General features: G+C 45.0%; 1 protein-coding gene across 2 annotated transcripts in view; it reads right to left on the bottom strand.

Annotated features, from left to right (window-relative positions):
* The window catches only part of NDUFAF7 (NADH:ubiquinone oxidoreductase complex assembly factor 7), a 284,953-nt gene that overhangs the window by 162,751 nt on the left and 106,588 nt on the right, over positions 1-15,614 (bottom strand). Inside the window, exon 4 of one of the 2 annotated variants that reach the window (XM_073627559.1) lies at positions 5,038-5,118. The exons of the other annotated variant lie outside the window; for it this stretch is intronic. Within the exon in view, the coding sequence (XP_073483660.1) occupies positions 5,038-5,118 (81 nt within the window). The remainder of the gene's footprint in view (positions 1-5,037; positions 5,119-15,614) is intronic. 2 annotated transcript variants of the gene reach the window in all.

Genomic DNA, 15,614 nt, shown 5'->3' with positions numbered 1-15,614 from the left:
CGGCAGAATTTGGATCGGAGGGAAGGCATATATATCAGAGAATACTGATCCCAAGGAACTACTAATGCGTGTATCCCAACAGCAAGCGGATCCTTGGTCCTGGATACAAACCTGTCCAGCTTGGCATTGAATCTGGATGCCAGCAGATCCACATCTGGCGTCCCCCAGTGTTGGCAGATCTGTAAGAAAACCTCAGGGTGCAGGGACCATTCCCCTGGCAACAATTTTTGGTGACTTAGGAAGTCTGCCTGCCAATTGTCCACCCCCGGTATAAACACTGCCGAAAGAAATGGCACATGCTTTTCTGCCCAAGTCAATATGTAATTTACCTCTCTTTGGGCTGCTCGACTCCTGGTACCTCCCTCGTGGTTGATATATGCCAATACCATGGAGTTGCCGGACTGGACTCGGACAGGGAGACCCCGCAATCTGGACGTCCAGAAGCGCGGAGTCAGATGAGCTGCCCGAATCTCCAATAGATTGATGGGCAAGGTCCTTTCTGCCTGGGACCATATCTCCTGGACAGACGCCTCCTCCAGGACTGCTCCCCAGCCGAGACGACTGGCGTTTGTAGTTACCACTCTCCAGGCTGCTGGTGGAAAAGATTTTCCTTTTCTCAAATTGCTGGTTCTTAACCAACAAGAGAGGTTCCATTGTACCTGTGGAGATAGAACCATAGGATGATCTAAGGTTCGAGCAGACCTGTCCCAGGCTTCCAGAATACTGTTCTGGAACACCCTGGAGTGGAACTGTGCATATGGAATTGCGTTGAAGGATGACACCATTTTGGCCAGCAACCTCATGCACAGCCGAATAGAAGGTCTTGGTTCTTTTTTCACCTTCTGGACGAGTTCCACTATGGAAACGACCTTTAGGGGGGGTAAAAACACCCTTTCTTGGGCGGTGTCTAAGACCAGACCCAGATATACCAAGGCTTGGGTCGGACAAAGGGCTGACTTGTCCACATTTAGAATCCAACCTAGGCGTTGTAAAACCTGCACTGTTCTTGACACGTTTTGGATCAGGATGGGGCAAGAGCAATCCCTCAGGAGACGATCGTCCAGATATCCTACCACGGAGCTCTTCTGGGACCTTAGGGATGCCAACACCAGGGCCAGAATCTTTGTGAAAACCCTGGGGGCCGTGGCAAGACCGAATGGCAGTGCCACAAATTGAAAATGATGGCCCTCTACTGTAAAACGCAGAAACTTTTGATGTGGACCGAAGATCGGTACATGAAGGTACGCGTCCTTGATATCTATGGACGCTAAATAATCTCCTTTTCTCAGAGATTTTATTATTGAACGAACTGACTCCATACGGAAGGACCGGACGTTTACAAAGAGGTTGAGAGCCTTGAGGTCCAAAATGGGCCTTACTTCCCCATTAGGTTTTGGCACGGTAAATAGGTTTGAGTAAAGCCCCTTGAATTTTTCTTGGTGCGGAACTTTGACAATTACCCCCTGCTTCAGCAGATGCTGCAAAGCTAGGAATAAGCATTTCTTTTTCTCTGGATCCGACGGGACCCTTGAGTACAGAAAACGGTTTGGAGGAATTTCCCTGAACTCTATTCTGTAACCCTGTGTTACAGTGGAAATGACCCATCTGTCTTGGACCAATTCTTCCCATGAATCCAAAAACAGCCGAAGCCTGCCCCCCACCCGTGAGAGTGGGGGCGTCCCTTCACAAGGTTGACTTGGAGTTGGATTTGGCTGGCTTTTGGTTCCAGGGCTTCCTCTGACCCTGAGGTCTTTTAAACCCAGACGGCTGAGGCCGTCAATACCGCTTGGGGGAAGAAGCACTAGGTCCTGGAGCATTGGGAATTTTATAAGAGGGTTGCTTACCTCTCCTTTTAGTAGGGAGTAGGGCACTCTTTCCTCCAGAGATCTTTTGGATATATTTATCCAGATCCTTGCCAGACAAGCGTTCTCCATGGAATGGAAAAGCTGCAAGTAGCCTCTTGCATGGCGTCTCAGCAGACCAGTTCTTTAGCCACAAAACCCTGCGCATATGTATGGACAGCAACGCAAAACGAGACATCTGCTGGATTGAGTCTTTCAATGCGTCCACTGCAAAACATAAAGCATGAGGAAGCTCCGACAATTCCTCGGTAGGTTCCTCCTGACCAGGTAGGTTTTTTACCAACCTTTTAAAGGGGTCTTTTAGGGATTGGCAAATCCCAATAGCTGCAACTGCTGACTGAACTGCTGCACCAGCCACCTCTAGTGGAGTGTGACTGGGCAGGTTAAACTCTTATTCACTGAAGAAATGGCGGTGTCCACCAAAGGTGTACCCCATCTCTTCCTGAACTTTTCCTCCATAGGATATAAGATAGAAAACCTTTTGAGGTAAGTATATCCTGTCAGGATGATCCCAGTCTGCGTAAACCACCTGCTCCAATAATGGATGCAAAGGGAACGCTTGGGAAGCTTGCTGAGGTCGCAAGGATCCCAAAGTAGAACAGGAGAGTCCAGACTCCTGAACCGGGGGTAACTTAAACCCAACTCGTACCATCTCAGTCAGAGATTGGATAAACAATTTCTGGGAATGGGAGGCTGAAATTGGCTCCTCTGAACCTGAGTCCTCAGCCTCTCCTTCCTCCAGGTCTTTTATGGCCACCTCCTCCAAATCCTCTGCCCACTCTGGTTCCAGATCACCTGGACCCATCTGGCTATAAGAGTCCTGGTGCTCTAGTGATTCTCTACTTGACCCAGGCTCAGGGGAGGGAGATCTATTACGCTTCTTCCCTCCCTGTGTTACAGAAGCAATCATGCCAGCTATATTGCCTTCAAGGCCCGCTAATGCAGATGCCAAATCATCCTTTGCAACATAAGCCGAGGCAGGAATATTGGTAGTGGCCACTATGCCTGACAAATGCAATGGCTCAGCCAAGCCAGATGCCGCAGGTCTTTCAGGGGAGACTGAGGCTGCATCAGCATGGGGTTGGTCTCCTGTTTTCAAGGGAGGTACTCTAACCCCTGTGCTTGCCCTGCTCCCTGTACCTCGTTTTCTGAAAGATATTGCTTACACACGAGAAAAAAAAGTACTCCCCACAAGCTGTAACCAGTGTTCAACCTGTCACAACTGTGTCCAAAAACCTCCAGACTCACGTGCCCAAGTATTGCTCTGTGCTGTCCCAGCGCATGCCAGGAGCTCCAGCTCCTTATAAAGCCTAACCTAGCAGTGCACTGAGCGACCAGCGGCATGCCGCATCTGCCATGCTCAGACGCATGCGGCGCACCTGTGACGCGCACAGCAGGGGCGCACGCGGCGCATGCGCACACCCGCCATAAGTGCGCGCCATACCGGCCATCTGTAATCCCAGACACAAGTAGAAGGTTTTTCAGTGGAAACAGAGGGAAATATATATAACAAATTCCCAAAGGGAGCACTCACCATCCCAAGCAGCAGGGCCTGTTTTGCCAGGCCCAATCTTCCCCCATCACGGTGGGTAGCGCGTCTGAGGACCTTCAAGGACCGGGTCCCCCATTTTTTGGGGCTACACCCTTGGACCTGTAAGGCACCCTTCTGGTTTACCTTGGGCATGTTCTGACCAGGAATACCAACTTAACAAGGGTCCAGTGCCATATAGGACACGTTACAGGCAAAACCTCGCTCTTGAACCGAGGCTCGGGTACCATCCACTTTAGCTTTCTTATGCCATCCGAATGGATCCGATTATAACATCCTCACCGGGACATCATTTGAAGAATTTTGAAGAGCTTCAACAGCCATGACCATCACCTTCAAGACACTGGAGAAAAAACTGAGATATTTCTGTATAGGAAGGGTTATATGGGAGGAACCGTCTTACTATTGGTTGCGTATAACCCAAATAGTCATTATTATGGTGCTCTGTGTCCCGTGATGTACGATAAAGAAAGAAAGCTCTATTTGTGTGAAAAAAGGACAAACATTTCACATAGGTACAGTGTTGCATGACTGAGTAATTGTCATTCAAAATATGAGAGCACCGAAAATTGGTCTGGTTAGGAAGGGGATATAAGTGCCCAGTGGTCAAGTGATTAATTGAAATTGCAAAGATTTAGCCCTGTCTAGATCTCTTTTGCTTAACAAAAGAACAACTTCCATTCTCCTCATATCCACAGCTTAAAAGGGAGGTGTTTTGTGGTCCAAGGAAAGAATTGGGAGGGCTGATTAGGCTCCTTTAGATGACACAGATGATAACAGATGTTTTTTTCACCTAACAAAATAAAAATATTTACCAGAAACAAAGTGAGCAAATAAGATAAGTTCATGGTTAGGTTTTACATACATATTAAAGAGGAGTTCCACCCAAAGGTGGAAATTTCACTTTAAGTACTCCTCGCCCCCTGACATGCCACTTTTTTGGGAGGGGGGGGCTGGGTACCTGGTTTGGAGTGGGACTTCCTGTCCCACTTCCTCCTTCCGACTTCTGGCCCCCTAGGTGGCCCCTCCCTCCTGGCAATGTTCTGGGACACTTCACAGGTCCCAGAACATTACCTGGCCATTGACAGAGCGCAGCGCGGCTTGCACAGTGTGCGCCCGGCTCTTAAGCCGCAAACTGTAACAGCCAGGCGCTCACATTCACAATGTCAGCACCACGAAGAGGAGGGGGAGAGAACGGAGGCTTCGGGCGGCAGCATCGCTGGACCGTGGGACAGGTGAGTGTCTGTTTATTAAAAGTCAGCAACTATACTATTTGTAGCTGCTGACTTTTAATAAACTCAAAAACCAGTGGAACTCCGCTTTAAACCGTGTACTTAAAAGAAAAAGATATCAGTGTTGCACAGATAAGTCAGAAACCTCAGCAAATAAACCTAGTATGGACATTGCAATGTGTCAATACATGCTGGCTTTACCAGTATTTACTTAATAATAGAGAAAGAAGTACAGAACACAGTATATTTGTGTGAGTACACTGCATAAATACAAAGCTTGTGCATGACAGAGCAGTGTAAAGATGCATATGATCACACACATCTTCTGCTAGCACTCACTGGATGTAATAAGAGATCACATCACATTACATTAGAAGTATGTTCATACAAATACCTCTCCAAATATTTGACTTAGTTCAGGGGATGTAACAAAATCTCCATGTTCTCCCAGCATGTCATGGTGCATATAATAACCCTGTGTTAACAGGATAACAGAAGAAACAGATCTAGAGTTAGACACAGAATGTGGTATAAGTGCTACAACAAAAATATATACAATATACTGTATATAAAAATACACATATGATCTAATGTGCAAGTTGTATATATATATTTATTTAGACCTTAAACTGTCTGAGATTGCCTTTAATGTCAAACATATGGGAGATACAATGCTTATTTATAACCACTGTAACAAGCAACTTGACATTTAAAAATGTAGTGTTGTCTGAATAATAGTGACTGGTTGTTGCAGGTTTCTGCAATACATTGATTTTCAAACCATATTCTAAATAATGTGATAAATATATTACAAAGGGAGTGGGTCAATAAATGTAATTGGGTGTTATGTGAAAGTATCTATGTCCCACTTCAAATGTCAATAAAAAAAAAACCTAAAAGCACTGGGACTTTTAAGAAAACAAGCAAGTCAAATTTTCCATCTTTTCTTATGTATAAAAATACTAAAATGGGAGTATTTTTAAATCTATATACATTGCTGTGAAAAAGTATTTGCCCCCTTTATGATTTTTTTTTTGCATATTTCTCACACTTAAATTTTAATATTACACAAAGATAACCCGAGTAAATCCAAGATGCAGTTTTTAAATTATTATTTAATTTATTAAGGGAAAAAAAGCTGTTCAAACCTGCCTGCCCCTATGTGAAAAAGTGATCCCCCCCCCCCCCCCCCCATGCTGAATCATGAATGAACTGTGATTAACCACAATTTGTTGGAAAGCCGAGTTATATTTCACTTGCCACACCAAGGCCTGATTACTGCCAGATCTGTTGAATCAAGACATCACATAAATAGAAGCTGTCTGACAAAGTGAAGCACTTTAACAGATCACAAAAAGCCACACATCATGCCACAATCTAAAAAAATTCAAGAACAGATTAGAAACAAACATGTATCGGTCTAGGAAGGGTTTCAAAGCAATTTCTAAGGCTTTGGAACGCCAGTGAACAACGGGGAGAGCCATTATCCACAAATGGAAATAACTTGGAACAGTGGTGAACGTTCTCAGAAGTAGCCGGCTTACAAAAATTACTCCAGGAGCATGACGACTACTCATCCAGGAGGTCATAAAAGAACTCAGAACAACATCTAAAAGAACTACAGGCCTCACTTGCCTCAGGTAAGATCAGTGTTCATGATTCATCAATAAGAAAGAGACTGGGCAAAAATGACATCCATGGGAGAGTTCCAAGGCCAAAGCCACTGCTGACCAAAAAACACAAATGCTCATCTCACATTTACCAAAAAACATCTTAATTATCCCCAAGACTTTTAGGCAAATATTCTGTGGACTGATGAGACAAAAATGTAACTTTTTGGAAGGTATGCGTCCCGTTACCTCTGGCATAAAACTAATACAGCACTTCATAACAAGATCATCATACCAACAGTTCGACATGGTGGTGGTAGTGTGATGGTCTGGGGCTGCTTTTCAGCTTCAGGACCTGGACAACTTACCATAATTGATGGAACCATGAATTCTGAGTTCTACCAGAAAATCCTAAAGGAGAATGTTCGGCCATCAGTTTGTGACCTCAAGCTCAAGTGCACTTGGGTTATGCAGCAGGACAATGATCCGAAACACAAGAGCAAGTGGAGGGATGGCGCCAAACTCCGGGCGCACCCCCCCTCCCCCACACATGCACGTTGCGTGACGTTGGGGGCATGTCTTGGCTGTGCCCATAAAATCCTTACCTCTGTGGCCTCTTGTCCTGGTCAGATTCACCTACACACACTGCACTATTCAAATAGAATTAGATTTCTTTACTCCTTACCTGAGGTATTATTACTAATTTTGGGTCCCATTTTAAGGTTTCTTTGAACCTATTTTCCCCTCCTTTCTTACATGCCATTGTAATTATTTATTACAATGGCATGTAAGAATTAAATATTAATGGCATGTAAGTAAATAAATGTTATTTATTTATTATTTTTTTACGTGCTTCACGGAGGGATGTCGCCAAACCTTTGAACCTATTTTCCCTTCCTTTCTTACATGCCATTGTAATTATTTATCTCCACCCACTCACTTCCCAATCCCGTGCTATGTAGGTTTTACCACGCTTATTAGCTAATCACTATATCCTTATTGTCATATTAGACACTGCTCTACTATGGCAGTTTTTATATTTGCTATCGTTGTCACTGTTTACACTATTCTCAACAGATATTATTATTTACACTTATTCCCAGCCCTACACTGATTTGTTGTTCTTGGATGCCTGTCCACCTTGGGTGGGGTTGTGGTATGGGTCACTTCTCTCTACACGCTCCTTCAGTTCCCGTGCCTGACATTACCGGTGGGCCCCGGATAACCAGTGCTTTATCATGCCTCCTATACACAGCAGACCTGTTTGTAAGTACTAATATGGGACTGGTCCCATCTCAATATGTATATCACTTCTTCTGTTATATGTCAATTATCCATTTCTTTTCAGATTATTATCACGTGCTTGCTCCTGATGAGTGGTACTACCAAACCACGAAACGCATCGAGCTAGTTGAAGCAGTGTCTGGATTTACATATTATATTTTATATTACTATGTGTTCTACATTTTATACCTAATTTTGAGGTATAGGATCGAGATACCATACCCAGGGTCTCTTTCCTAATACACCTGGCAGAATAGCAAGTTTGGAGGTCATTTCCATTATTGTAAATATTGTTTTGATATGGAAACAATTAACATGTATGTTTATATAGATGAAATTATGGGTTATACTACCACTATTATTGTTCTTATCTTACTAATCATGATCCTATTGCATCTTAATAAAAAGAATTATACTTTTACTATTGATAGTTGGTTGTCCCTGAGACTATGTACTTTATACATGCTTAGGTGTATTTAAGATCCTATCCAGGGGTTACAGTACCACTATCACTTATTGACATTATTTTGCTGATTATGGTCCTACTGTACATATATAAGCAATTTTACCATTGTAATAAGAATATTCCTGCGCTACCCAATTGGAAAAAGAAAAGAAAACAAGAACTCAGAAAAATAGTAAAAACGCACGTATGCGACTGGACAGCTGCATGCACCGAAGCAAGGGTCAGACATAAGCCCAAAATCAAACTGAGGTATAAGGGGGGAGGTGCTGCGCTAACCAGAAGAAAGCTGTAAATCTCTGTCTGTGGTCAATTAATAAAATGACATAAAATCGCATAATAAATCGCATAAATAAGTGTTGACACTAAAAAAACATTCAAGTCTTAATAATCAGCATCATGTGTATGTGAAAAAAAGTGCATAAAAAATCCTTTTCAATTGGTATATACTAAATGACAAAAAAAATTGCATGTTAAATCGCATAAATAAGTGTTGACACTAAAAACATATACATCTAGATAATCATGTGTTGGTGCACAAAGGGACATAAACACTACTTCATGTGAATAATTCTAAATAAAAATACATAGAATAAATCAGAAATAACCATCAAAAACATATCCTTATAAATGGTGCAAAACGTACAAAGTGCCAGTGCTTAAAGGTAATCTAGATATCGCAAATAAAACACATCAATCCAACGCAATATGGATAATAAATAATATAAATAAATGTCCCAATAATAGTGATATAAAATATATTGTGCTGGCCTGCGAAACAAATGACCAATGACATGCCAGTAAGTGCAGCAAACTTAAAGTGCCAGTGTAAAAGTCATTGAAGGTGCAAAAGCAAGTTCTGGTGTATTCAACAAAACAACAGTGGGGTGTCTGGGATGCAATTCACTCAGTGTCCTCTTCGTGCATAAAACACTAATGTAAGCAGTGGCCCCTTACCTAGTGGTGCTAGGTCAACCGCATGAATTGTAGCTAAAACGCCAGGTCCTGAGCCTCAATCGCGTCCCTATATCCACGCTTGCCGGTGTTGGGTTATCCTAATGGCAGCTGATTACAAGTGGCTATGGTCCTATCAGGGGCCCTGGACCAGTGCGGATCCTAGCTCAGCCTCCACATCTCAGGTATGTATGTACAGGAATATGCAGGACAAAGGTACTTGATAGTGAAGTATGTATTAACCAGGTAATGCTTTATTAAAAATCTTTAAGTAGATGTACTCACATAAAAACAATGCAGAGCAAACCTCTCTCCTACGAGCAGCGAACTATTTCTGTGTCTAGCAATGCGAAACAGCCTATTCCGTCCCTACACGTGTCATCATCGATCACGTGATTTCTTCAGGGGAATTTTACCATTGTTAGCTGGTTGTCCCTGAGACTGCATGCTTCATATAAAGTCCCATCTGTTCCCATTGTCCTTCCCCTTTCATGTTACTTCCACAAGAGCAAGTCCACCTCCAAATGGTTCAAAAAAAAGAAAAATTTAGGTTTTGGAGTAGCCTAGTCAAAGCCCGGACTTAAATCCAATTGAGATGCTGTATCATGACCTTACACAGGCCGTTCATGCTGGAAAACCCTCCAATGTGGCTGAATGAAAACAATTCTGCAAAGAAGAGTGGGACAAAATTGCTCCACAGCGGGGGGCGTGGTCTGGACATGGCCGAGTGGAGTCGTGTTCACTAAGAGCTCCCGGCCACCTCTCACCCATCCCGACATTTCCAGCTCTTTTAAAGCAGAATGCTCTCTTCTAAGAGACGGACAAACTGGAGGAATAAACAGAGGACCAGCCCGGCTACAAACACCCCTGTTATCAGGGATTTCCAGAGACTTTTTGGGAGATTGCGGCCCGGCTCCCCGGATCTCAAGATGGCGGGACCTCGTGATTCTCTCTCACAGACCCCAGCTCTTATGGTAGAACCAGAGTCTCCGGAGGGATCACGGAGCCCGTTGATGTACCCAAACTCCCCGGGAGTATCTGCCGAGATTCGGGGGAATGTACCTCCCCTTCCTGTTACCTTCAGGGCGGATGCAGAGTTAAAGGCTATCCTGCAGGCTCTCCCGACGAGAGTGGATATCGAGGCCTTGGTGGGAAAAGTGGAGGCCGCACATAAACGTGAGATTAAAGAGGTTAAACAAGAGATGCAATCCCTATCTTCCCATCTCACGACAGGCGAGTCCTCACTGGCGACCCTCGAGCAGAGAGTAGCTTCTTTGGAATCCTCGCACAAGGTCCAGGCTTGCTCCGCAGTGGATCTCCAACTACGCATGGAAGAAATGGAGGACCGGAGCCGTAGGAACAACCTGCGGCTCCGAGGCCTCCCGGAGGCAACGGGCCCATCAGACTTACTAGCCACGGTCACAGATATATTCAGAAGAGTGGCAGGGGACCATCTGCCTGAGAATGTGGAGATTGATCGGGTTCATAAAGCCCTGGGTCCTCGCCCGTCCGACCCTACCAGACCACGAGACGTGATCTGCCGACTACATCACTACATTCATAAGGAGGCCATTTCTCGCGGAGCCTGGGAAGCAGGTGATCTAGAATTCGACGGCGCAACAGTGAAGATCCTACCTGACATTTGTAGACCGACTCTTCACCGACGCGCCCTTTTGAAACCCCTGCTAGATCTGGCCAGACGCTGCAATGCCACCTATCGTTGGGGATTCCCATTGTCGGTCATCTTTCTCAAGGACCAGAAGTCGTTCCTCCTGAGATCCCCGGAGTCTCTGCCTGCGCTCTTTGCCTTCCTTGGAGCGGACCCGATCGACGTCCCTAACTGGCTGGATTACCTCCCTCGTGCACCAGGACGAATAACCTCTTCGAGGGGACAAGCTCCCCAACCACAGAGGCCGCAAAGATACGGACGACGTCCCCGCTCTTTATCTCAAGATGAGATACGGGAAACGTGAGTAACTGTGACTATCTCCTATTTGCCGCTGCCAAGACTCCCATCCCTTATATTGCTATCCCTCTCCCCTGCACGTTCTCACACTAAAGATGTCGCTGGCTCAGTGCACCTTGTATACCCACTTCAATACCACAAGACATCACTGAGAATCTCTCCTACTCACCTGTTGCCCTAAACTTTGATACCCCACCGCGGACATATCACCCTATCGCCCAGTTTACTTCATGGCAGAACTCATGGTATACTGAGGCCACGTTTTGCTGGGACTTTAGTTCAATCATAAATGAACAGTTCGCTTAACGCATTGGAGGGACTCCTTTCCACTCCTCGCCATTCCGTGCAAGGCGCTGGAGTTTAGGAGATTTGCCATAAACTATTAACTATACCGCCTCATGTATAGACGTCTCCTGTACTCTAAACTACAGAATAGATCCTTGTATATTTCCAGTTTATAGCGTATGCTGTGGGCTGTTATGTATACGGAGCGGAGAAGAGACAGCCATCCCAATGTGTTTACTGGAAAAGCCTTCAAGGTTGCTTGTAGAGACATAGAGTGTGAAGTCTCTTTGGTCTTGGGCTCTAAGAGTGTCAAATACCTACCTTTCTTCTTGGCTAAACACACTCTATCCATCCGCTCAAATGTCTAGTGAACTCTTAGTCATAGTAGCTTATTTGTCACAGCTGCAGGGAGAGAGGTATACCACTACACCTTGGGTTGATGGTTCTTCCGCCTTACCCGGGATGAGCACGGATCCCGGTCTATTGATGAAGGCTGAAGAGGTTATAAGATTGCTCATTTTCAGTCATATACTCACGAAAGATTTCCGGTGGGCGCGTGGCGCAGAAATGAGCAATCAACTAGCGTACCTTTGAGAACATAAGTTTTCTGGTGTCCAATATTAATTTTTTGTGTTGATTTAGCATTCTGTTTTTTATTTTCTTTATTTTTCTTACTACTGATGCGATGTCGGGGTGGTTGGGAGCTCTGGGCTCTCATCTACAGGTTATTGCCCACCCACTCCCCACATAGGCCATTGTGTACAGCCGGGGCTCCGGTTTTGTATACATAAGAAAGTTACTAAGACTTACTTATTTAGTTTGTTTTACCTGAGGTTATAAATAGGTCGGGTTCTATCTGACCTAAACCCTCGTATACCTCCCTCTCCTTCTTCTCTCTTCTATCTGCTCTGTTTTTCCCCTTCCCCTCCCTTCCCTCTTGGATTTGCTCACCCCCTCTTTACCCCGAGACATGGCGGTGGATTCCCTTAAAGTAACCTCTCTTAACGCCAGGGGCTTGAACACCCCGGAGAAGAGACATATGCTACTCTGTGACCTTAAAAAATCACGAACTGACATTGCCTTCATCCAGGAGACTCACTTTAAAACTGATAAATCCCCTATACTTCAGAATAGGTCTTTTGCCCGAGTATACCACTCAACTTACTCTCAATCCAAATCTAGGGGGGGTCTCCATAGTAATTTCCAGCAAACTACCATGGGAATTTCAAGAGATGTTAGCAGACCCCAGGGACGTTATATATTTGTAAAGGGCTTGATTGCTGGGAACCAGTTCACTCTGGCCACACTGTACGCCCCGAACGAACACCAGGACAGATTCTTTAAACGCACAATAGAAAAACTGACAGAATACAAACAAGGCCAACTACTCTTGGGGGGAGACCTTAATGTCCCCCTGACCCCTTCAATAGACACATCTTCTGGTAATTCCTCCTTCTCCCCCACTGCCAGGAAACGAATAATGCAGACTCTACATAGTGCTCAGCTGACTGATGTGTGGCGTCTTCAGCATTCAGGGGAGAGAGATTACTCCTTCTTCTCTTCTCCACACAAGGTGTATTCCAGAATCGACCTTTTCCTGATGCCCCACGACCAGTTGCACCTTGCGAGCTCCTCATCAATAGGCCAGATTACCTGGTCCGACCACGCTCCCATCTCCCTCACATACATCCTCACAGACCGACCCTCACCCAGATCCCTATTTTGGCGTCTAAACGAGAGTCTTCTACAAATTCCCGAGGTATTGGAGGATGTAACCAAAGAGCTTGATCTCTACTTTCGGGAGAATGATACACAGGGATGCGACCCCGGAGTATTATGGGAGGCTCGCAAGTGTGTACTGCGGCCACGGGGCGGCCATTAAAAGAAAAAGAAATGAACAAATCACTAAATTACTCACAGATTTGGCCTCGGTAGAAATGCAACATAAACAAACACCCAATCGAGACCTTGAAACTAAGCTGATGACGCTACGCACACAAATAACAGACCTATTACACTACAAGGCAAAGGCGGCCCTTCAGTTTTGTCGCAAGTTGTCCTACGAGTCGGGGGACAAGTGCGGGAAACTGTTGGCCAGATCTGTGAAAGAACTCAAATCAGCTGCTTATATCCCACAAATAATTGGCCCTGATGGCCAAAGAGCCATTACCCCAAAGCAAATATCCAAAGAATTTGGAGACTTTTACTCCGACTTATACAATCTCCCTAGCTCCTTTTCCGAACAAGCAAATATAGATAAATACATTTCAGACTCACAGCTTCCATCCCTTCCAGCTGAAACCCAGGTGATCTTAGATGAACCCATAACTTTGGAGGAACTCCAGTCAGCAGTGAAATCCATGAAAGTAGGCAAGGCTCCAGGACCAGATGGCTACACTGCTCAATATTATAAAGCCTTCTTTCCCATTTTAGGCCCACGATTGGTAACTTTCTTTAATGCCCTAGGAGCAGAAGCTAGGTTCCCGAGCGAGACTCTAAAAGCCCATATTTCTCTGATTTATAAGGATGGGAAAGACCCAGGCGCATGCGGAAGCTACAGACCCATTTCCCTCTTAAATTTGGATCTAAAGTTATTCTCCAAGATAATTGCCACTAGACTCGCACAACATCTCCAAAACCTAATACACCTCGACCAGGTCGGGTTCATTCCCTCTAGAGAGGCAAGGGACAACATTAATCTTATCCACGTGGCAAACGATAGCAAGACCCCCTGCGTATTTGTGAACACCGATGCCGAAAAGGCTTTTGACAGGGTGAACTGGAACGACATGTTTTCAGTTCTCCGTCATATTGGTTTGGGAGACAGGATGCTAAAGTGGATTCAAAATATTTACTCCAACCCTTCAGCCCAAGTAAAAGTTAATGGTGTACTATCAAGCCCCTTTTCTATTGCTAATGGCACTAGACAAGGCTGTCCCCTTTCCCCTCTACTATTCGCCCTGTCCTTGGAACCATTTTTATGTACTATTAGAGCAAACCCAGACATAACAGGGCTTCACATAGGTGACTCCCACTGCAAAATTTCAGCGTATGCTGATGATCTTTTATTCTCTCTAACCAAACCTAGAATCTCTCTGCCAATCCTTATGCAAGAATTTAAAACCTATGGGGCCATTTCTTACTTAAAGATAAACTTCTCAAAGTCAGAGGCAATGGGCATTTCTATGCCCCCTCAGACTCTAAGAGACCTGCAGTCTAGCTTCAACTTTAAGTGGACGAACACAGCCTTAACGTATCTAGGTACAAAGATCCCCTCTGACTTGTCACGTACGTTTGACCTGAACTTCCCACCCTTGTTGATCAAATCCCGGATTTTGTTAAAAAAATGGAATACAGGCTTCCACTCCTGGTTTGGGAGATGTAATCTTTTGAAAATGTGCGTACTCCCTAAATTTACCTACCTAATCCAAGCGTTACCCATTCATATCCCACCCTCATTCTTCAAGCAAGTCCAATCCCTTTTCACTAGATTTGTATGGGCACATAAAAAGCCCCGCTTGAAACACTCACAGCTGACGCTACCCAAAAGAGAGGGGGGACTAGCACTACCCAACATTCGCCAATATTATCTTGCCTCTCACCTGGGGCGAATTCTGGACTGGAGGAGAAATAAAACATTTAAACTTTGGGTTCAACTTGAACAATCCCAAACCCCGATACCTTTAAAGAGTGCATTGTGGTGTTTTGATGCCCTCCCACCTAAATTGAGGTCACACCCTCTAATAGGTACTACCCTGCGACGTAGCCACCAAATAGCCATACAGACCTCCCTCACAACCAAAAACTCGCCTCTATTTCCCATCCTTGGTCACCCAAACTTTGCTCCGGGATTACATTCCGTAGACTATAACAACCTTAGAGACTCAGGTAGGGACCACGCAGCCAAATTTATTATTGGAGAAAAATGGCCATCCATATCTGATTTAATCAACCCAGCAGGTGACTACCATCTCCACTTCTGGAAAGCCGCCCAACTGCACCATTTCCTCCACTCCCTACCAAAAACACAAAAGTTCATTCGCCAACAAACGTCGTTCGAGGAGCTCTGTTCAGGAGAAGGCCCATTAGCCCATATTCTGTCCCAAACCTATTCACTGTTAATCTCACCAAAACAACAACCCCCACTTCCCTGTTTGACCAGATGGGAGAGAGACCTGAACTGCTCGTTTTCAGTAGCACAGCGACAGCGTATAATCACACTTGCCCTTAAATCTTCGCTTTGCACTAAAATACAAGAAACGAACTTCAAGCTCCTTACCCGTTGGTACCTGACCCCCTCCAGACTACAGAAATGCTTCCCTTCTTCCTCGAGCCGGTGCTGGCGCTGTGCTGAGGAGGAGGGAACCTTGATCCACATCTTCTGGTCGTGCCCGAAGTTGAAGGACTTC

This window comes from Aquarana catesbeiana, linkage group LG04, assembly GCF_042186555.1.
Source record: "Aquarana catesbeiana isolate 2022-GZ linkage group LG04, ASM4218655v1, whole genome shotgun sequence".
Classification (NCBI taxonomy): Eukaryota; Metazoa; Chordata; class Amphibia; order Anura; family Ranidae; genus Aquarana; species Aquarana catesbeiana.
Note: the sequence above shows the minus strand (reverse complement) of the source record. Positions and strands in the feature narration are given on the sequence as shown.